Below are 24,153 nucleotides of genomic sequence, written 5' to 3' on the forward strand. Positions count from 1 at the left end.
AAAACGCTTAGTATGGCTTGGCCCTAGTTCACTGCAGTCTATGTGAGAGAATATTGGCTCTAGCAATTGACAAACTGTCAAAAAATATATATAGAGTAAAGCAAAAAATGTTTTGTTTCAACAAGGTTTAATTCGCTATGTTTATCATGTCTCATATAATATATTTATTTATTCGTTTATATAATTACAAATCATATGAATATGATCGGGATAGAACAACAGGCATAGCCCAAAACTATTCTGTTCCCAAATTTTGATAAATAATGAAATGTCCGAGAAAATAGGTAGCCTATATGATATATTATATAATCATATATATATTATATAATATTATTATGGTTTGGGAAGAGACCATTACAAAAACATCACGTGCAATTCGTGAGTATAGTAGCCTATATCTGTGTATCTTAGTACCTATATTTTGATACTCACTTTCTTGGTTTCTTGTACTTACATGAAAATTTAAAAATCAACCATTTTTCAACATATATATGATTATTCGCAACAAATGGAAATGGCTTTAAAGCTGAAACATGTCATGGATATCTTTGATACTATTGAACGTGATATCAAACTGCAAGCCTCATCATTGTAAGCCGCTTGTATATAAATAGCATATAACTGTTACCTATTGCATACCTATCTAAATTAGAGTGGATTGAAAACACTTCACTTATATGGGCTACTTTTGTACAAATTAATAAAAACAAGTTTTTATATTGTTTTTATTAATTTAGAGTGGATTACTACATATATTAGCCCACAATGATTACCCCAGTAACGAAGAATATCAAAAAAGTTGATAGCCCTGGTTTGCACTTCAATGTAAGAACCCTGTTGCTTGTACGAATAAAAAATTTGCTTTGCGCATAAAAATAAATAGGTACTTCATTTGAATAAATACATCATTATTAGTATATTACAAAACCTTTATTGCAATCAATAATTGATTAATATAAAAACATTCTTAAAAAATAAAATTCAAGCAATAATTAATGCAATTATTCATGTAATAATACAATAATGATTATATACGAACTATGACTGGCCACACGGAAAGTACAACAGAAATATTTTTCCGGGGACCAGCACAAAAGGAAGAAATTCAAAACATTAAAATACTGTCTATAAATAAGAAGAAAACAGTGAAGAGTAAGCGCATTCGATACAACATTATTAAGATTGCATTGTGAGTTGCAATACGAATGTGCAACCCATTTTCGATCAAAGGCAATGCAATTTTATACTTAGTAATGGGAGAGGTGTAATGATATTTTTTATTCAAATTCGATTAACTTCAATGTTATGTGCTCATTTGATGAAGTTAATTAATATTCTTCTTCTTCGTGATGGACGTCCTCTCCATCTATCTCTTCGGGTGCAGCAAAGCCATCCTGCACAAATATCACGTGACAATATTAGATAATTTTATTCTGATTCTATTCTACATCATACATCGTGTCCCACGAAGAGGTTGACACGTTTGATTTTATTTTACGTGCCCATTCATGAACCGAACATTTTTCAATTTTATGCCGTTTACAAAGTAGGTTCTAAAAATATTCTGGGCAAATTTCAACTCCCTAACCTTCATAGAAACAAAATGGTGGCATATTGAAAAACAATATTTTAAGAACATTAATAAGATGTTTTTGGTTTTATAAAATATTTTTATTGTTGCACTTTAGGGAATATGACTTTTAATAAAAAACTAGAACATAGCTTAATGAAAAACCTCTAAGTCCAAAATTATTCAAATCGAAATCCATCCACAGCTACACACTGTTAACAGCGCTTAAGAAATGATTCGTAAGCTCTCAAAAAGAAACTCTGCGGTATCCGGAGAAGTTCCTCTTCTATTGATCATTTTAGTTCCTCATCGTTATTGAAGCTATGGGTATAAACGTTTTCCTTCAAGTAACCCCATAAAAAGAAGTCCCAAACAGTTAAATCTGGTGATCAGGGTGGCCAATCTAAAAAATCACTCCCACGACCAATCCAACGGCCATGAAGTTTATTATTAAATAATATAATTGCTTGACATGATTTGCGAAATGAGGTGGAGCACCATCTTGCTGGAAGATAGCTTGATCCATTTCTAGTACCATCAAATGAGTCAAGACTTACGCAACTTAGTAAACAAAGATAATAACTCATGAAAGTAGTTTTTATAGGAAGCGAGTTGGTAACATTTTCAATATGCCGCCATTATGTTTCTACGAAGGTTAGGGAGCTGAAATTTTCCCAGAATATTTTCAGAACCTACTTTGTAAACTGTGTAAAATTTAATCAAGTTCGGTGCATGAATAGGCACCTAATATAGAATAAACGTGTAAACCTCCTTGTGAGACACCGTTTACATTATTCTACATTATGTATTAAGCCTATATTCTATTGGATAATTTATACTGCAACCACAGTCCCCTCAACAATTTCCTATTAGGTTGATGTAGTTCTATAGTTGGGTCCACATTTTTGCAGTCAATATTTGCCGAAGCAGAAGTGATTTACAGCATTCAATTGTGATTTTCTTTAATAATTATTATAAATCAACAATCATAATGATAATTCGTAAATGAACTGACGGAGCACCAATTAAGCTCAAAGCACGCAGGAGGCGCGCCACCCTCTGTAATTTAACATTAAATTATTATTTTTAGCATTAACAGAGGCCGGTGGCTTCCAGTGTGCACATTTTAACATTCTTAGATCTCAAATATTCAAGGAGAAGAAGTTTTACTCTTCTTTAGATATGAGCAAAAATTATTATTGCTCCAGGAAAATGTACAGAGTGTCTCACGAAAGGTGTAAAAGCCGAATAACATAGATTCTAGATGAAATTTGCAACAAAAAATGTCTAGTGAATTGTTTCATTATTGACCTTTTCAGAGATATATCGATTCTTCGTTATTTTTGAAAAACGTCAATAGCTAGAAAACTATTAGTGAGAATCAAATTCTAAATAATGGTTGGAAAGAGGAAGAAATTTCCAATAAGATTCATGTAATTAAACCGGGTAGAGCACTAATAATACTGTAATTTGGATTAGTGAAATGTGATGTTACCAAGGTAATAGGGTCATTGATGAATGAGTAAAAAATATTAATACACATCTAAAGATGCATACAGACTTATGAGTCACTAACACGCGCATTTCACTTTTCATCAGCTGATGCTACGCTTATTATATCCGTATTTTACTGTTTTTGTACAAATAGATAGATCGATTCCTTTTATACAGGGTGTTTCAGAAGTAGTGTCTAACATTTTAGGGTATTTCTCCTGGATGATAGGAGACTACAAATGTCGTATTTGAAATTTTTATGTTAAATTTCACAAAAACCGTTCACTTTACAGAAAATTTACAAGAGACAAAAAAGTTGACAAATTTTATCAAGATTTCAAGGATACCTTATTTATTAAGATTGGTCAAAGAATAACAGAGAAATTAGATCTTTTCGTACTGCATGAATGCACAAGACAAACATCATCTGAAAAACATCTGAAAAACATTGTAAAATCAGCTGTATGGCCATATGGAGCCATACCGAGTTTCAAAGCTTCATCTTAAATACAATTGGAATTAAAAATGTAATATTAATGTTTAAATGGTGAAAAGTGGTAATGCATGCAGTACGAAAATATCTAATTTCTCTGTTATTGTTTGGCCAATCTTAATAAATAAGGTATCCTTGAAATCTTGATAAAATTTGCCAACTTTTTTGTCTCTTGTAGCTTTTCTGTAAGTGAACGGTTTTAGGGAAATTTGCAATCAAAATTTTAAAATGACCTCCATTTTGAATATGTATATCGAAAATTTTTCATTCAATTTATTAAAGTTGAGTCTTTATAGCATAAATATACATGCCAAATTTCAAATCAACACAACATTTCGTTCTTGAGATAAAAATTCCTAAGTGAAAAAAAGAAAATGACAGCTATAAGGATAACCGCTGAGTTATGGACACTTAAAATACGACATTATTTGTAGTCTCCTATCATCCAGGAACAATACCCTAACATGTTCGACACTACTTCTGAAACACCCTGTATACACTTTACAATATAAAAAGAGGGCGATGTCTTCTCTTTAACCTACATATAGTGATATAATAAGAATAGCACCAGCTGATGAAAACTGAAATACGCGTATTTGGGGCGCATAAGTTTGTACGCCCCTTAATATACAAATATAATATTCTACAGTGATTTAAAGGAGGTTAAACACTAGGAGGATCTTGTCTAATTCATTCAAATAACATAAATTTATTTGTAAGGTATGCTACGAATATATACCCCAGTTAGTACACATAAAACACAAATACAAATAGACAAAACCCGAAGTTACATCAGAGCACTATTGTCTAGTATAATAATTTAAACATTTACTGGGAAGGTAAAGCGTTAAGAGCAAAATGAATCACAATGATCGAGATATCTCAATTTTGTGATATAATACTGTTAGAAGAGAATTTTCCCATTAAATATATAGTTTTCCTAAACTATAAACAAGATATCCATACAGAGTTTTAAGATATGAATGCAGTCATCGTAGATCATGATAGACAGCGGCCATTTTATGTGAGAAATGAAACAAATATTTTTAGGTGTATTCGTTAGAAAGATCAAATATATTGTTTCTCTCTGTTTAACAATGAGGAGAGGACTCTAAAGCAAGGATATTTTTCAGATTGATTAGTTTTGAATCGTTATTATCTTCAAGATTGTTAAGGTGCGTACAGATATTCGCGCCGCGAACATGAGAAATTTACTTTTAATCAGCTGATGCCAAGCTTTTTATATCTGTATCTTACCGTTTCTTTAAAAATACAGATATAATCAGCTGATTGAAAGAGAATTGCTCATGTTCGCGGCGCGTATATCTGTACGCACCATAAACGATTTTTTAACATGAGTAATGTATATTAAAGTCGAGAAGTAAAAAATAGGCAATAGTAGCAATAAACAGTATGTCTGAGTATCATGAAAAAATTAAAATCATGTGGGTGATTCAACCAAAAAATTCCCATTTATGAGGTGTGGAAGTACATTGGGATTTAGTGATTTTATTGGGTTTTAGGTTCAGATTCTTTACAGAAATATAAATATTGATGAACATCCACGATTTAGTGATAAAATGTTCTTCCAATCAATATAAGAAATTGAGATGGCTATTCAATACTTCTGAAAAAATTTTTATACTAATATATGTATATATAATGTCATTATTATACTAATAATTTTATATAATAATATTCATATTCTCATTCTATAGTCTTTTCTCTGCACAATATTTGTTTGATTTTTTATGATTCTGCTGTTATAAAGTTTTTTTATTGTAATTATTAGTTAAATTTAACCTCAACTTTCTGCATTATTTCGAAATATTTTGGTTTTCTTTTAATGTTTTGCAACTCTCACCAGCGGCAAAGATTTTCTTTTTGCTGGTGATGCCTAGATTTTATATTTTATTTTAATTTTATTAAGTATATGTATGAGTAATTATGTTTAATTAATTATATTTTTAATGATATGTCATATTATAAAGAGTTTGTAATATGTTTTGAATATTCTAATTGGCAATTAATTACTATAGGTACTATACTACATTTTATTACCACCATTACTATTATTAGCCTTTTCGAAACGAGCAGTAGCCAAATCAAGTTTTATATATAAATTGGAAGAAGATATAGATGAGGTTAAGTGCAGTATGAAACCCATGATATGATATAATGTGATTCACGCTCTTCAGAATACGAATGAATAAGGAATCTAGATTTCAAATGAATTATCCAGTATTAGGAGTACAAATATATCATTCAACTTTAAACACTTCCAAAATCTACAAACACATATAAAGGAGTTTGAAGCTTCAAAACATATTACCTCCATCAGCTAGTAAAATATCAATCACAATCGTCAATATTATCCTGAAATAATTCAAACCAATAGACTCAAGTGAACCCAAATAATAATAGAAACAATCAACTTTTGACACAACATGATCAAGCTACACGTCCCCTTTATCTTAATCCGTAATTTATTTTAATAATAACAGTTATTTAGAGACCTCATTTCGTTTTCGGCCTACTTGAAAACAAATTATTCTTCAAATAGAAATAAAAATCTCAGTACCCTTTTTTGAATTATTTTATCACAACATTTTCCAACATTCATGCCATTGAAAATAATTGAAAATGGCATGAATGTTGAAACATGTTGCGATAAAATAATTCAAAAAAGGGTACTGAGATTTTCAATTCTATTAATATTACAAGTAGCCCTATACAGAAAAGGGACAAATTATTCTTTACTTGATTTCCAAACTGAAAAATAGTTCAGTTGGAAGGAGTATTTACGAGGCTGAAAACATTTCACCAGGAAAGATTTTTGTTAGGTTAATATTAAAAGGTAAGTTGAGTATTTTTCCTTTTTCAATAGGCTACTAATAATTAGAGACACTGCTGATAATTTATCATGCTTCAATCATCAACATTGTTCTTCCGATGAGTAAAAAAAACACAGCTAACATTTTGACTTGTGATTCCTTATAAAGGAATAGTTTTTACCTAACCTAATCATAAACCTGATTAAGGGACAAAGGGATCAGAAAGATTGGAATAAAAGCAGGTGATGTGAGTAAAGAATCATAAAAACAATCAATCAATTTCACTGAATGTTTTGAAGATGAGAAGACGAAGACGATTTGAAGGAGAAATGAAAATGGATAGCATTACTGTGGATATGTCAGATGGACAACGATATGCCGGCGCCACACTCTTGCAGAGTGCAAATGACGAGCATGTGGATACTATTATGCCACCGCTCGCCTTCGCTTAGCTCCGATTTTTGTGAAGACGAGACTAGCGAAGGCGAGTGGCTGCCTACCACTGATCTTGATGGGACGCTCGTCTTCTGGTCACATTGCTGTGTGGATGGCGAGCCGCTCATGTTGGCCATTTGGCGAACAACTCGACAAAAGTGTGGTCTAAGCATTAGCAGCTGTCGCCTTGAATTGTTTACACATAGCTTTACTGTCTACCATGACTACGATGACCACTCTTATTATTCAAGATTGTAATCTTACAATTTAACAGTCTACTACGGACAGATTCATTAATGCAAAAAAGCATAGAAAGTAATGATATATAAATTGAATTCATCTGTGTCAACCTATCCAATTTTTATAATATTTGATTGTATGGTATAAGATGTTGTGGTATTTCTCCATAATTGAACGAATAAGACGTTGATGTTGAAAGTGGTATTGACAACATCAACGTCTTATTCTTTCAACTATCAAATTTTTGTTGAAGACTATTGGAGTAGAAAATCAACTCACCTCTGTAGCGTACAGTATTGCCATGATCTTCTTTATGAACGGAGTTTCTCCGTCTTGTTCTTGACATAGAACTTCAATATCTCTGAGCTTTGAGAAATAAAAATCACGTTCCTTCTCCAAGCCATCGACTGTTAATTTCATGTCCATCATCTGCAAGAAAACAAGATAGTGTTGTAAATAGTAATAAAAATAATAATATCAGTACCCTTTTTTTGAATTATTCTATCACAACATGTTTCAACATTGATGTCATTTTCAAGTGATAGAAAATATAAGATAATGTTGCTTTAGGAACCTTAATAATAAATAGTTCTAATGAATAGAATTAATTGAAAATATTTGCATGGGTTACACTAATAAAGGTTGATACTTTCAACACACAAATAAACAAAATTATTCACAATCTATATCATGAACAATGTTTAACAGAGCCCGAATGGAAGGATTTGGGGAGGTTCCCGTCTATTGACAGAAAGAAGAAATGTTGATTATGAATCTCAGGAACGTAATACCGGGTTATCATAAAAGAATGGTGCGGTTTCAGTAATTCCTAGGAAGATTGTAGGGAAATTTTAAAATGTTATATTGGTATCTCTGAAAGCCTCTAACCCAAAAGTTTGTTTATAAGCTGTTCTAACCTCAACATCAGTTCTTGTACTGTTGTTGCGGTGAGTTTAGTGAGTTACTATGTTCTCGGTTGAAGATAAAGCAAAGTGTGTTTTTGTTTTATTGATGGCTGAATTAAAATCCGTAATTTTAGTTTTAGGACCTATGCTGTGGCCTCCAAGGAGTCCAGACCTGACACCTTGTGATTTTTTCTTGTGGGGTTACATCAAAAACATTGTTTATTCACAAAAAATTAGCGACTTGAACCACTTAAAAAACAGGATTAATGAAGTAATGATATATAAATTGAATTCATCTGTGTCAACCTATCCAATTTTTATAATATTTGATTGTATGGTATAAGATGTTGTGGTATTTCTCCATAATTGAACGAATAAGACGTTGATGTTGAAAGTGGTATTGACAACATCAACGTCTTATCCTTTCAACTATCCAATTTTTGTTGAAGACTATTGGAGTAGAAAATCAACTCACCTCTGTAGCGTACAGTATTGCCATGATCTTCTTTATGAACGGAGTTTCTCCGTCTTGTTCTTGACATAGAACTTCAATATCTCTGAGCTTTGAGAAATAAAAATCACGTTCCTTCTCCAAGCCATCGACTGTTAATTTCATGTCCATCATCTGCAAGAAAACAAGACAGTGTTGTAAATAGTAATAGAAATAATAATCTCAGTACCCTTTATTTGAATTATTTTATCACAACATGTTTCAACATTGATGTCATTTTCAAGTGATAGAAAATATAAGATAATGTTGCTTTAGGAACCTTAATAATAAATAGTTCTAATGAATAGAATTAATTGAAAATATTTGCATGGGTTACACTAATCAAGGTTAATACTTTCAACACATAAATAAACAAAATTTGCACAATCTATATCACGAACAATGTTTAACAGAGCCCGAATGGAAGGATTTGGGGAGGTTCCCTTCTATTGACAGAAAGAAGAAATGTTGATTATGAGTCTCAGGAACGTAATATATAAAAAAAATCCGAAATCATTGAGCTAAGATTAAAAAATACCAACTATAAACAAGCTGTGTAAATCACATGAAATTCATTATTTCATTTACTTCAGCCGACTACTTCAACCGATCGTTTAGTTAATATTTTCTCAAATACACTGAGGTCACAAGTACACAAATTTTTCTACACTGAGGTCCACGCTGTAATGACAGTGTTTGATTAGCATTGGTGTTGCTATCCTTGTCCATCATTCGCTATGCTTTTCTAGCTACGCAACGTTGACAGATCGTTTTTTAACAATGTAGAAATATAATTAACAAAATATTGAATCTCAAATATGAAAATTTACTTCTCACGGACTAAATTTTAGAAAAATAAAATCACTTTAACCCAAGTTCGGACTTTTTTCTAATATTATCTAAGTTTGGGAGAGATGATCGAACAAGTTTCATTAGTCAATCCCTCCCAATCTGTCATTTTTTTGTAATAAAATGTTTTAATTTTTGGAACTTGGGTTGTTTTTGAGTGGAAATGGATTAAATTCTATAAAAGTGAAGTCATAACCATATTTCCATATTTGAGACTTTTTTATCTAAATTTGGGAGAGATGATAGTACAAGTTATCCTTTTCTCTCCCGATCAAATAGTATGGATGAAACCTATCTCAATGGGGGCATGGGACGGTCAAGGGAGAACTCTTACTTCAACGCCTATGGAATGGCTACTAGTCACAATAAATCATCTGCCCGCCCCCATTGAAATAGTTCAAGGGGTCGCCGTCTAGATATCACCCCGACAACCTGACACCTGGTCATTTTGGCCATAGGCGACAACCTGTACCCTCGTAAAAATATACCATTGCCGTCAAGTTGTCACCCCGACTACTTGTCACCTACTGGACCGAAGGTGCTAACTTGCCACGACCGTAAACAACAACCTGACACCTCGTACCCTCGCGTCAGAATGTCTCCCCGACAAGTTGTCACCTCCTCATAAAGGAGACAAGTAGACGGGGACGGCTCACGTCAACCTGTCCCCTCAAACCGGTTTTAAAAGGAGACAGGTTGACGTGGTGTCAAGTAGTCGGGGTTGCACCTAGTTGCGTTCCCTTTACGTTGATTCATATCAACAGACAACTCACAATTTGATTGCAGGGTTTGATTATTACCACACGACGGGCATATCCTTTGTTTCGCAATTGGATTGTAATTCAAAATAAACTCATATATGCCTCCCGGTTTCAGATATTTGTCGCATCGTGATAAACTTTGCATGAACTCCATGTTGAACCAGGAGCTATAGAGTCCAATAGTTGAGAATTATAACGTAGATGGACCTCTGCAGAGCATGATGGAAATCCCCGAGTGAAATTCTAGGTGTGAAATGAAGTCACTAAATATAAACGGATGGAGGCTAAGGCTGGTCACGCACAGATTAGTCAAGACAAGACTAGTCACATTTAATCACAATACTTCACATTGCTGCTTAAGACGCAACACACACTGATTAGTCATTGCAATTATAAATGACTCCATAAGCAACTATGTGAAGTATTGTGACTAAACGTGACTAGTCTTGTCTTCACTAATCGGTGTGTGACCAGCCTAACGCTTTATTGCACAATGATCAGAAATGTGATAAATCAACCTGCCAAAGTCTCTCGAAAAAAATAAATTCAAAGGGTCTCGCAGTTGAATAGCTTTCAATTAGGTTTTACCCATAAATATAAAAGATTTTACCCATAAACATAAATAAATGGATGGATTCTGACCTGACTGTTGAGTTCGTCTATTTTGCCGCCATCACCCCTGTGGTTTCCGGAGGCGGATCGGGCGGGGGCGGAGGCCAGGGGCGGTGCCGCCCTCGGCTGACTTCTCTGCACTGCAATTCAACCATACAACACTTTTAGAATGTCACTCTCATAACCAATATTTTTGGACTGTGTATGGTTTAAATTGGAATAGGAACAGTTTTATGCTTGAGCCTGTTGATCCTTTCCACAAGTGATTTTACTTATTGTAATAAATAAATTGATTGTAGGCTACAATTGTAATAAATAAATGAATAGATAAATACAAAACTTTTATCTAGAATGTACAACTACCAAACTCATCTCTCCTCTCATAGGTACTACAAAAATTGGTGCAATCTTGAAAAAACTCTAGTGAAAAAAATCAAAAATTTCTTGTTCTACAGCAACAATTGCTAAATACATTCTAGAGTTGATCATTGTCATTTGAACACTCTATATTGATCTATTGTGAGGCCACGATTTGCAGTATTTTATTAACATTGGTGTTCTGTCTTTATCCTTGTCTATCATTCGACCGACCAGAAAGCGCTATCCTTTTCTAGCTATGCAACTTTGCCAGATTGTTTCTCAACAGTTTAGAAATATAATCAATTAACAAAATATTTCATCTCAATTATGAAACTGTATTAGTTAACCATTGAAAATAAACCATTATTATTGACGAATAAAGTATAATTTGATCATTTTAAACAAGAATGAACAGTTAATATTACACCAGATATCTATCGTCTACAGAAGGCACCGGCAAGGCAGCGTTGTTCTTCTATCTTTCTTAACACTACCATTATAACGTGGACCTCACTATAAACTGGATTCTCTCAATCAGTGTCAGTGAAAGTGACCGGCACAGTGAAAATATAATTTCCATGAGTTCTAATGGGACTGAGTGTGAATAGTCCCATTAGAACTTATGGGGATAATATACCGGTCACTTTCACGTAGAGGGAATCCAGCTTAAGCCGATTGTTATCCAGGATCGAAATTCGTTTCATTACTAGTACTACAATAATGAGTGCATATCGAAAATGTATACATAACAGGAATTGAATAGCATGCAACCGAGCAGATTACAGAACTTCAACCGAATATAAAATCCTGTCAAAATCTATTGAAAAGCAAGCAAGATATGAATATCGTGGCCTACTGAATTAAATAGAATTGATATTTCTGATAATAATTGTGTTAAAAAAAGCGAATGTTCCGTATGATTGGATAATTTTTGTGCTGATAGTAATCGAAAGAGCCCCAAGTATGGATGATGAGGTTGTTATAATAAAAATGATGAGATGATGATAAAAAAGTTGGACTATGCACTTTTTGTGTAGTTGAGAAGTTGATATTGTGGTAATTATTCATATTGAATGAAAAAGACTAAGAAATTGTCAAAAAACCACTGATTTATTGATAATTAGAAAGACCGGTTTCGGTTATTACACCATTGTCAATCTTTGATAAACAATCTTTCTTTGTTTATCAGAGATTGACAATGGTGTAATAACCGAAACCGGTCTTTCTAATTATCAATAAATCAGTGGTTTTTGACAATTTCTTAGTCTTTTTCATTCAATTGGACTATGCACGTCTCAGCGATTACGAATCCAAAATACCTCACTTAAATGATTTGTGTTACGGCAGTAAACAATTATCTGATGTGGGAAATATTGATATTGCAAGAGAATTAAATTTAAATATAATTAATTAAAAAATTTTTTTATATTTTTCTCGAGGTACCAAAACTGAGATAACAAATAAGGTTAACAGAGAATAAACTGAGATAACAAATGGGGTTAACTGAGATAACCATAGCAAAACGATAACCAAGGCTATTTTATTTCAAAAATTGCATTACTGAATAATGTTGTAAAATAATGAAAATAAATTATGACTTTTACTTGAAATTGCATTATTAAATAATTGAATAAATTTTAAAGTTAGATAATTCTGTACAAGAACATTTGCCGGAAAAGCTCTTCTAATAATTCATTGAACGCGCACCAGTTGATTCTTACAAGTTACAAGTGCATACACTTTAATCGAATTCATCAAAAGGAAATGGTTTTGACGGCACAAACAAGGAAATCTCTAATGAATCCCGAGATCTAATCGAAGCTGCTACATGCCAGACTACATGCCAGGAATAGGGAAACGTCTTATGACTGCGGTCAAAGCTGTATTACAGCCACTAAAATATTATCAGTTCATCATGTAAACATGCTTCAGCCAAAAAAATAGAGATACATAAATAATAATGGATGCTGCAAAAATTAAATGAATAAGTAATTTAGATGCATTTTTGATTGAGTTTCAGAGCTGCTTATATGAATGCGATTCGAGACAAATGTTGTTTTAGTGATTAATAATTAATTAATCGTGACAGAGCATACCATAAAATTTGATGTCATCTTATAAAATAGAGAGTATATTGCGGCTGATACCAACGTCAAGTTGTATTCACATTATGAAGGCGTTCTCAAGAAAAAAATCATAAAAATGATGATAGAATGAGAGTTTTTTGTGCTCGAAGAAATTTTATCAAGAACTTTAAGAAAATTGTAACGAATGTATGAAGTAACTTATTATTATTGTGTCGATGGCGGTTCAAATAAAATCAAAATCTTTATTCGCCACAAAAACATAATGACAATGAGAATGGTTATAAAATAAAGGTAATTGACCGAGCGAAGTGAGGTCTAAGATTCAAGTCGACGGTTTGGCATTTCTCTTAATGTTTAAAAGTTTATATGTTGCGCATTTACGGCGAAATGCGGTAATAGATTTTCATGAAATTTATCAGGTATGTTCCTTTTTTAATTGCGCGTCGACGTATATACAAGGTTTTGGAAATTTTGCATTTCAAGGATAATATAAAAGTAAAAAAGGAGCCTCCTTCATACGCCAATATTAGAGTAAAAATCAGACTATAGAATTATTCATCATAAATCAGCTGACAAGTGATTACACAGATGTGTGGAGAAGCCAGTCTATTGCTGTACTTCCATAAGGTCTAACTATAGTTTCAATCAGGTACTTGTGGATGAGAATACTGCGTGAGGGCTACTGTTCACAGAACTACAAGTAGATCTCAGATTCTAAAAATTCTTAATAAGGGAATTTCTTTATAATTGATTGTATAAAACGGTGTGATTTTAACACGGGGTTCTACAGCTGAAGATCCCGACTTGTTTGGAGGGAATATTCATAACTTGTTCACTTATTTCTTTCTTATTAATCTAGTAGCGTTCGTGTAACCAATCAATATTCAATAAGGTATTATAAAGCTGTAAACCTCTTTACGATGTAATTTTTCTATTGATGGAATAAAGAAATAGAAAAATAAATAAATAAAAGATAAATATTTTTTGTAAGTAAAGTATCCTATTGATGGGATGAAAACATTGTTGAATGAAAACCAAAAAGAGAACATAAAATGAACGAATAATACCCATTCCCATTCCAGTAGGCCTTGTGGCGGCTGGAGGGGGGGCGCGTCGCGCGGCCACGTGGGCGCTGCTGGCGCTCTTAGGCGCACCACCCATGCCCATCGGGTCCCCGCCTCGCGCGCCCAGTGCGTCGTAGTCCTGGCCGTTGTAATTCGCGTCAAAAAACTTTTTAAACCACTGCAGAAACTCAAAATTGTCCTGAAATCGGCCTTTGACCAATCGGTCTATTGGAACTATCTGCAAACAATTTCAACAAAATAAAAGAAAATTGTGCGAGAAACAACAAATGCAACAGAAGCAAAAATTGAAAAAAAAGAACTGAAACACAATAAAAATTATCAAGTAGCCTTTTGTTTATTACAACAACACTAGTATCAATCTTCAAGAGCCATTTTGAAGTGAAACTTGAAGCTTGACATTAGTTTCAACTCTTCAAGAGTCATTTTCAAGTGAAACATGACGCTTGACATTAGTTTCAACTCTTCAAGAGCCATTTTCAAGTGAAACTTGACGCTTGACATTAGTTTCAACTCTTCAAGAGTCATTTTCAAGTGAAACTTGACGCTTGACATTGGTTTAAAATCTTCAAGAGTCATTTTCAAGTGAAACTAGACACTTGAAAATGGCTCATGAAGTGTTGAAACTAGTTACAACGCTCATGTGTAACTTGACACTTGAAGAAGAGTTGAAACTAGTTGTGTTGTAATAAAATAAAGGGTACTTGATAAATTGTATTGTATTTCAATAAACAGTAGCCCTAAAAACAAAAGTACAAAACAACTGAATATTGATTGGGTGACCAGGCAAGTGTGATTAGGATGAAAGAAGCAGTGGGCATTCCAATCCAGCAAGCTACTTCGCACACCATCCATCACCCTTCTATCAGATTCTCCATCATTCACTAAAGTTGCCATCAATTACGTTCAACAAAACATTTCTTTTTTAATCAATTCATAAAATCATAACTATATTCTTCAAATAGAACTCTAGGTGATGGAAACCTCATGCTAAAAATCTAATGACAAACGGTTATAAAGGTCAGACTTTTAATCAATTTTCTAAGACCATATTAAGCGTTTTTAGAGTCGGCAGGACAAGAAGCTCTTGAAAAGCTCAAGAAAACGCTCTGGTCTGGCCCTAAAGGTAAGGTATCATATTCACTTGATTTCAAATGATGGGAAGCTCAAACCGATTAGTTATTATTTGATCAAGTAGCTAGATATTTGTGTCCTTCGTGTGATCCGTGGTCTAGTGGATAGAGTGCCTGCGTAGCAGCATAGAGATACCGGGTTCAAACCCTCTCAATACCAAAAGTTTTTTAACCAGATCACTCCCGTGTTATCGGATGGGCACGTTAAACTGTCGGTCCCGGCTGAAGTATGACAGTCGTAAGGCCCATTGACGGCTTAAATTATATATTCAGGCGGTGGGACCTTCCCGCAAGGGACTCCCCACCAACAAAAGCCTTACGAATTTTTTTTTGTGTCCTCTTTACAGATAAAATTGGACACAAATAACTACAAAAATAAAATGTTACGTCGAAATGCTTACACTCAGTATGAGTAACTTTCAACAATGATGAAAGTTAGTTACCTCGCGACAAGGTTAGGCATTTATTCTCTTATGGAAAGTAGAATGTTGCCTTAAACTGTATTCACACACAACAGTGACAGTGGAAATATCATTCACATAAGTTCTAATGGGATTATTCAAACACGCTCTGACAGATTGAATGCCAATAGTTCAATTAGAACTTGTGGGGATTATATTTTTACTGTTCACTGACACTGTTATGTGAGAGTCCAGCTTTACACTAGGCAAAACAACCTTCGATCATTCAGTGAGTGAATATATTATTTCTTCCGTCAAAATTTTTTGCTAACCTTATAAATAAATAAATAATAAATAAAAAGTGTGTTTGAAGCAAAATTTAATGAGAAATTCCAATAGTCTATATGATTAGAAACTCTGAATTGAAGTACGCTTCAGCATTAACTTTGAGCCAACTAAACTTCACTATACTATTCAATTTCTAAATTACTATTCAGGTCATGTCAGAGGCCCTGAAATTGATCAAGAGCGACCTGAAAACTCTGACACCAGACCTGAGCCAACCAGGTTACTTGTTATTATTATTATTGCTGAAAGAAATAAAGCTATGTGATTATTTTACGAATATTGGATTAACATTTCTCAGTTCAGAGGTGCACTAATCTATACTAGATTCAGCAGAGAATATTGATGGGTTTTTAATCTTTCACCAGAACTAGAAGAAAAACAGAAGATTATAATCTCAATTTTCGATAGCTGGAAAATTGTGCAATAGTGGGTTACCGTTTGTCAAATTCATGCTAACCAATAGTTGACCTACTTTCGAAGCATTTAGCCTAAAAAAACATAAAAAGTATTATTTAATATCCGGATACGGTGTGTGTGAATTGATTCCATCACCAAAAGAGCATTCAAGAGCCAATCATTGAATTTGAAAAGGGGATGCCTAATGACCTGGCAATAGTGAACTGAAGAGATCTGATAGCGGGTGGATGATGGAAGGCGGCGGTAATGGCAATACCAGGCTGTCGCATGGCGCGCGGGGGCGGCGCCTTGGCAGGGGGGCGGGGCAGTGGCGGCGCCTGGAAGCCCCCCATCTCGGCGCACATGCCGCCTCCACTGCCCAGCGTCATTCCGCCTCTCGCCTCATACGCGTCATACTCTCTGCCGTCATAATTCGCATCAAAAAACTTTTTAAACCACTGCAGAAATTCAAAATTATCCTGAAATCTCCCTTTTATCAATTTGTCTACTGGAATAACCTGGAAAACATTCAAATTCGCATCAACAAAACTTTTTAAACTACTGAAGAAATTCAAAATTATCCTGAATTCTCCTTTTTATCAATTTGTATACTGGAATAACCTGAGATACATTCAAAATTCTTCCACCTCAGTGAAAGTATGTAGTTTTTTCTTACATAGAATGATTCGTCGATTTCTAAAGAGGTGTGGAAGAGAAATTAGACCCAGCGAAATTTTTCGAGACAAGTTTATGTTGAAACAGCAAAATTCTAGTCTAATAATATGATAATAGTATCTTATACTGTATAGTAGCGATGGTGCACGCGGTATTTATGAGCCCAAAATGTATGTGCTTTAATTCTACATTCTGTGAATTTGAAGTTAGTTTTGTTTTTCAATAGTTCTATAATCAACCCATCCAAAATTAAAATTGATAGTTCTATTCTTTTGTGGAATTTTCAGATCAACTGTTGTATAAAAAACTAATATGGATATTTTTTATTACTTTTCTATTGGAGACAAAATTTAGAAACAGAAAAAGTTTTGGGCAATAGCCTGGTTTTTTCTGAATATTGTATTTTTTGCTTCATTCAATAAATAATATATTTTCATTCCTGAGACTTAATCGAATTGATAAAATGTTATATTTATTGCACTGATACCTAGAAAATAATTTTATTGTATGGAATAGCAGTGATTTATAATGCAATATCAACCGTTATGTTTTCTGCATGAATGTATTTGGAAGAAATACAGAACATATTCTATTTTCAGAAGTATTCTTTAAAATTAACAAGTTTCTGTGCTACACCCTTCCGATCTATCAACTAGAGATTAATTCTACAATCGTGACACGTCTCTCTCACTCTTGATAAATTGGATAAGAAAAGCAAATATTCTACCAGACTAACTCAACCGATTCCCATATTCCTCAAGTTATTGAACACAAGATCACTGAAATAAATTAATTTCTAGCTTACCTTTTCTACTTGCATTTTTTTGAATGCTGCTTGTAAAATTTTGAAGTTCTGTATGTATTCATGTTCCAAATTTGTTTTGAATTTGATTCTTTTCAAAATTACACTTCCTGTAAAGAAGAAAGGAAATCGACGCATTATATTATAACTTACATCAAATCAAAACATCGTTTATCGCACACATACAAATTTTATACAATCATATTGAATAATTCTATAAGATCAACATTTCTAAGTCTTATCAACAGGAATGATTCCAAATTATTGAGTGGAAAATTATAGACTTTGTTGACTGTCATTATGCACACTGAAAATCAGTCTTATGGATAGGATTGAATTGAAAGAATTGGACAGTTAAATCTGAATTCGAAGATTCATGAAAATGAAAAATGAAGGAAGATATACGCACACATATATTAATAAATAACATATATGATAACTATTATTATTTCATTGCTGGAATTGAAAGTAACAAAATTGTTAAAAACAAATAAGCCATAAACCTAACAAAATTATTCTAAATCATCAATTGAATTTAAAAATATGTGTTTCGTATCCTCGTATCCACATGTGTAGCTCTTTTATTCTGAAAATATTTTTCAACGAATAAGTATTGTGTATAATATTTCCTTTTCGTATCATATGCTCCTTTGAAATAGATTGCGATCTAACCTTTCTATCAAGCTGGGTTTTCGTTTGCGCGTAAACTTCCGCAGTCTACGACGACAGGCATTTTTGTCTAAATACATTCATATTGTCCAAATTTCAAGTGTGCTAAAACAGCTAATCCAATTAATTTTCGTTATTTGTGTTTATCATCTAAGAATCATAAGAATCAAAACATGTCGAATACCGTAATATTAACATATTTCCATTGAAAAGTCAACCTGCCCAATTAAAATATAATTGAACATTATCTCTTAGGTTATTCAGACAAATTGGAATCTACCCACTCTGAAAACCTCACCCTGTCATGGTCGACGACGGCATTTACGCACAAACAAAAACCACTCTTTAGGATGAGATTTTGGTCAGCTACATTGTGACAATAGAACTCTTTCAATATGTCATTAATTTATTGAAAAGTTAAATAACAGCACTACCAGGGAGACCCCCTTATTGCCCTCATAAAATGGAAAAATAGTACATTTTGAGATTTTATATATTTTTTACTTTTCATAAAAATAGATTTAAGAGGTTTCCAAATTCAAGAGTATAGTGGCTTAATTTTAATTAGTACTCAGCTGCGACTTCTAATCAATTACTAACCTGGAAATAACATATCCATAAACTGGCAATAGGCAGCACCGGTACAAAGCTCTTCAATTTTTGTGAAGCTTGACGCCAAACAGTCGTTGACCCAGGCAAGCATATCATGGCGACTAAGATTGTCGGAGGTGACGTTAGTTGAATATACATTGACAGCCATTTTTCACGATGTGTTCTGCAACGAAGATGCAACCAATTAGGCTAATGAATTACCTAAATCACCGTCTTTTTTACCAATACCAGCAAGGCCGAATTGGTTGCGTCAAGAGTTATCACTCATTACTTTTTACATTACAACCTATCGAGATGGCAGCATGAATTAAACAAGGCTTATTAAGTCATCCAGAAAATATTTCTGAATGGAAAAAAATCTTTTGCTTGAATACATCTATTCATGCAGCAGCGTGAGCACACAGCAGCAGGTCAAAGCTCAGTATGCTATGCTGAGAATGCTAATAGTTCAGCATATAAATAAAAAACAAGTCCAAGATTACTTAAAAATACTAAACTTGCACTTGCTGGTGCATAGTGTGCACAACTACAGTTAAGTCAATAGGTAGGCCTAAGCTTATTTCTATGACACTTCTATTTTTTCGTACTTAATCTACTTCAATTGATGAATTAAACAAAAAGATTGGTTGTATCGAGCGCAAAGAATGATTCCAATCAATTAAACTTGTACAAAGATTTAAAAAATTCCTTTGTAATTTGTTGCAATGGATAACCTAATTATTAAAAGAGCAGAACATCGATTTAGTGATTCAAATAATGAACATGATAGAAAAAACAATAATCAGCTAGGGAGCATTTTCTAATATATTTTTGAATAACTTACATGAATGAATGATAATTCTTTACAAATTCTAGAAACAAAATAAAAACACTTTCTAAAAAAACCAAGGGTTAATGGCCGAATTAGCCTCTCAACCTATTTCGTGTAAATTTTTTAATTCAATATAGAATTAAGTATCCTCAGAATAGACAAATAATTAATACTTAATTTATTCATTACGAATAGCGTAATAAAAACATGAAAAAGCTATGCCAGAAGTAGATAAAAATCTGAATAAGAATAAAAATTCAGATTTGAATATAGAGCCTTGACCCTCCAACAGAGCATGCCGGTTTTAAATTTTCCTACATTATTTGAACTAATTATTTATTTATAGCATTACTTACTATTGATCTTGCCTTGATATTAAAGACTTGAAAGTAAATTTAAAGAAATCCCGAAGTGATGCATTAATTAATTCCAATTATTATAAACCAACTCAAAAGACAAGTCCAGACATCAGTGTGTGAGATCATCCGACTGAAACAGTGATATCACCATGTCATAGATTTTGTTTACTGAACGGAAGTATGCCTACACTATTTATATGGCATGAACATTTAAGATTTTCATGTATAATGATAAAAATCTATTATAAATGTGATATTTTGAGAATTATTACCATATATAATGAAAGAAACGCTCAATTCTCTTCCATAAACATCAATTTGAAGCTCGATTGCTCTTATATCATTGTTTGGTTTCTAATAATCACATGATTTGTCCACCCCACATTGATTAAAACTAGTTTAGAAAAGTGCTCGATTGGAGAGTATCCGTTTCAAAAGCTATTCGACAACTGATTTGAGTGTGACAATATTAAGTTTTGCTATTCTTTTTACATGGCTTGCTGACGGAATAAATAAAGTTTGATTTATCCCATATTTGAATATGCAATTTTGTTTGAATCAAGAGCTCGAGCACATTTGATTGTTGTTCTAACCAGTACATAAAGTAAATTCTTCAATGCTTGGAGCCGAATATTGGAACTTCTTCTTCTTCTTCATCTTCGATGGCTGTTTCGATCCTGAGATTCACCCATCAAAGTGTTGGCTTTCCCACCAGTTGTTTGCCTCCTGGTTGTCCCGAATACTGGAACTACCAGGGTGTAAATTGATGGGATTGAGTTGAATAATACAAAAAAGACTTCAATGCTATATTTGTTGATGAGTCACAAAACCGTTGTGAGGTAACATAGTATGGAACATCATTGGTGACTATCAATAGTGAGATGTATCAACGAAGTGTAGGCATAGCTGGAATCAGGTAAATAAAGTGTTCTTGAAGTGCTGTTTAGTGGATGGAATTTCAGCCTCTACTTCTGATCCCAACTTTCCTTTGCCTGTGTCTCCACAGAAGTTTTATTCTTTCAGGTCATTAAGCATGGAGGACCTGATGGAAATTATCAGCAGGTTTTAAGTTACCTATAGCCAGGATGGCGTCTCTGGGTATGTGTTGAAGAGCATCATGGATACAACAGCAAGACCATTGGCCATTAGCAAACTCCTGTCTAGAAGAGGGAAAATACCCTGGCTGTCTCAAAATCTCAATCACATTTTTTGATCCTGAGGTCCATGCAAGTTTCAGACCTGTGTCAATTGTGCCTACATTGAGACAGCCATGATGTTGCTGATGAGTGAACACCTGGAGAAAAATGGCCTGTTTTGAGAGTGAGAAATGCAGCATCGTGTTAGAACAAGGAGGATCCTCCTCGTGTTAGAATGGGAAGGGCAACCACAACAGCCACACTCTCTCTGGTAGATGGAATCTATAAGGCTTTTGAGGAACAAGGTTCAGTCAGCTAGGTGCTGTGTGACCTGTCCACAGTGGGAAACCACCATAGCATTGACAAACCACAGCTCCAACATGACATAGCTTCGACAAAATTAAATTAGGCCTGCCACCACAGCTTGGTGGTTTGTCGAAGCTGTGGTCTATCAATGCTATGCGCCTATGGTAGATAACTGTCCACAACATTTGAGTGATCTCACAGGATCCTACAAGAAAGCTCTCTATACAGTAGTGAGGTCCACACAATAATGACAGTATTTGATCAACTTTGGTTTTGCTATCCTTTTCTATCATTCTACAAAGCCGGTGGTACTATCCTTCTCTAGGTCCACAACGATGCCAATTATGTTCTTGACAGTGTAGAAATATAATTAATTGATGCAGAGAATTGGCATTGCTATTCTCCTATCTTTATATGCTGCCATTATAACGTGGATCTTACTATAGCTATGGCTCAGAATACAATATGTATTCTGTTGTTATGTTTTTCAGGACAAAGCGTGGAGCATGATGGCAGTCTGGGATGTGCTGCTTTGAAAGAAGAAGGCTCAAAGGATAGAGCCATTCTTGGACTCTCTAGGAGTCTTGAAATTCTCACAATACATACTGTGCTTGCTGTTGGATGTGGAGAGAAACCTAGAGCACCTGCCAAGAAGGTGCAATGTGCATGTCTACAATACTAGGCAGGCCAAGCTGTAGATAACACAAAACATATAAGCGGGAGCCATCAACAGCTCCTCAACACAGGCTGTTAAATTTTTCAATTCCTAAGAATATCTCAAGGATAGCCTTTCCTAGGGTTATCAAGGATGCAATAATCAAGGTTCTACTATTCTTTGTGAAGCTAAATTTTTAGCACATTGTAGGCCTCTCTTTGTGAGTGAGAAGATTTTCAATGTTTTTAATCTTTTCATTTACAGGTCAGCTATGAAGACCTTCCACAGTGTTCATACTTTTGCCTACCAGGGGTGATGTACATGACCATAGCACTAGAAGCAGGCTGAGGCTGGACCTGCCATATTGTAGATTGAGGTGGACCCAGAGCACCCTCATCAACCAGCCAGTTAGAATTTTGGACAAGCTGCCAGTTTCAGCCATAACTCTGCCAGAGACGGTTTTGAAGAGGAGACTGAGGGCTTTCCTTCAGGAGAACCCCTTTTACTCTCTGAGGGAGTTCTATGATTGTGATCCTCAGACTGTGAGTAGGTCCTTCTTACATTAATCAGTTCTGCTTGCTGCTTGGTATGTCTTGTTGCTTGTGTGTTTTGACTTGTAACTTTTCTTTTGACCTGTCTTATGACAGTTTTTTATGTTCTTGACTTGTTCACTTGTAACCATGCCTATGACTATGCTATGAACAGAGAATTATTATTATTATTATGCTCACAAATGTGAGGAAAAACTCATAGAAAGACCACTCCAGTCACCTCAAATTTGCGTGAGGAGTTTCTATTCTGGGGATCTAGTACCCTCATGACATGAATAAGAATGCAGATTGCTTTTATTGGGATTGACAGGAAAAGTTTGACACTTCCTATATGGAGAACTCCAGTCCTTACAGCAACTCTGCTCTGAGGCCAGGGACTGATTCTCAGCAATTGAGCTGCTCTTTAATGGAGGAAAGACCCAAGAAGTCATGTGAATTCTGAAAAGTGAAAATTTAAAGTATTGTGCTCACTATAACCTTGGTGTTCGGTTTCCCATTAGGGAACTTTTGGACTATATACGGCGAGGTGGAACTACCCTTGGGTCTTCTCACCATTCAAAGCCATATGCTAATAATAATAATGTGTACTCTTGGCAGCAGACAGCATGAATCTTAACTGGGCACCTGTCATCCTCCTTTGTTTCAATATTGGTTTAAAGTTGACATGGGAATATTATCTTCTTGGGGTGTGCAAGAAGCTGTCAAGAGTCACATACATATTTTCAGGAAGTTGAGAGGTATGCTGAGAACACATTTTTGGTATTATTGTCTTAGCATGAAGTTTTTCGAAGCCATATTATACTATATGGGATTCTGATCTGCTGGAGACACTCACCCCGGGACAGAGAAAGCTCATCACATATAGGATATAGCATGATGCACATTGCCAGCCAATCTTCTGCAGATTGGGCATCTACACAGAACATACATCCTGGTACCAAATTCAGTGGTAGATCCTGGCTTTACTACTATATGTGAGGACTAAGGAGCAACATTTCAACACTACAGTGAAGAGAGCAATTACACCACCATAACACTTGGAGAAGGATGAATTTGAATGTGTCATGCTGTCATTTGTCAAAGGTGA

The 24,153-nt window shown here is 34.2% G+C and overlaps 1 protein-coding gene across 8 annotated transcripts; it reads right to left on the reverse strand.

Moving 5' to 3' along the window:
- Positions 1–911: 911 nt before the first annotated feature.
- Positions 912–20,749, reverse strand: LOC111055842 (microtubule-associated protein RP/EB family member 1). 8 transcript variants are annotated; one of them, XM_039420659.1, is made up of 8 exons: positions 20,416–20,568; positions 19,237–19,411; positions 17,971–18,077; positions 16,768–17,008; positions 10,714–10,823; positions 8,447–8,596; positions 5,890–5,933; positions 912–1,394 (listed from the first exon to the last, which is right to left on the reverse strand). In XM_039420659.1, exons 2-7 carry the CDS (start codon positions 19,394–19,396, stop codon positions 5,910–5,912), a joined length of 792 nt encoding a protein of 263 aa, XP_039276593.1. In that variant the 5' UTR covers positions 19,397–19,411; positions 20,416–20,568; the 3' UTR covers positions 912–1,394; positions 5,890–5,909. The 8 variants fall into 8 exon arrangements, with proteins under 8 accessions (XP_039276593.1, XP_039276591.1, XP_039276592.1 ...); XM_039420660.1 differs by lacking the exon at positions 16,768–17,008 and adding an exon at positions 14,198–14,432 and having other exon boundaries at positions 993–1,394; positions 20,416–20,589; XM_039420661.1 differs by lacking the exon at positions 16,768–17,008 and adding an exon at positions 14,198–14,432 and having other exon boundaries at positions 993–1,394; positions 20,428–20,584.
- Positions 20,750–24,153: the final 3,404 nt, after the last annotated feature.

This window comes from Nilaparvata lugens, chromosome 2 (genome assembly GCF_014356525.2).
Source record: "Nilaparvata lugens isolate BPH chromosome 2, ASM1435652v1, whole genome shotgun sequence".
Lineage (NCBI taxonomy): Eukaryota > Metazoa > Arthropoda > Insecta > Hemiptera > Delphacidae > Nilaparvata > Nilaparvata lugens.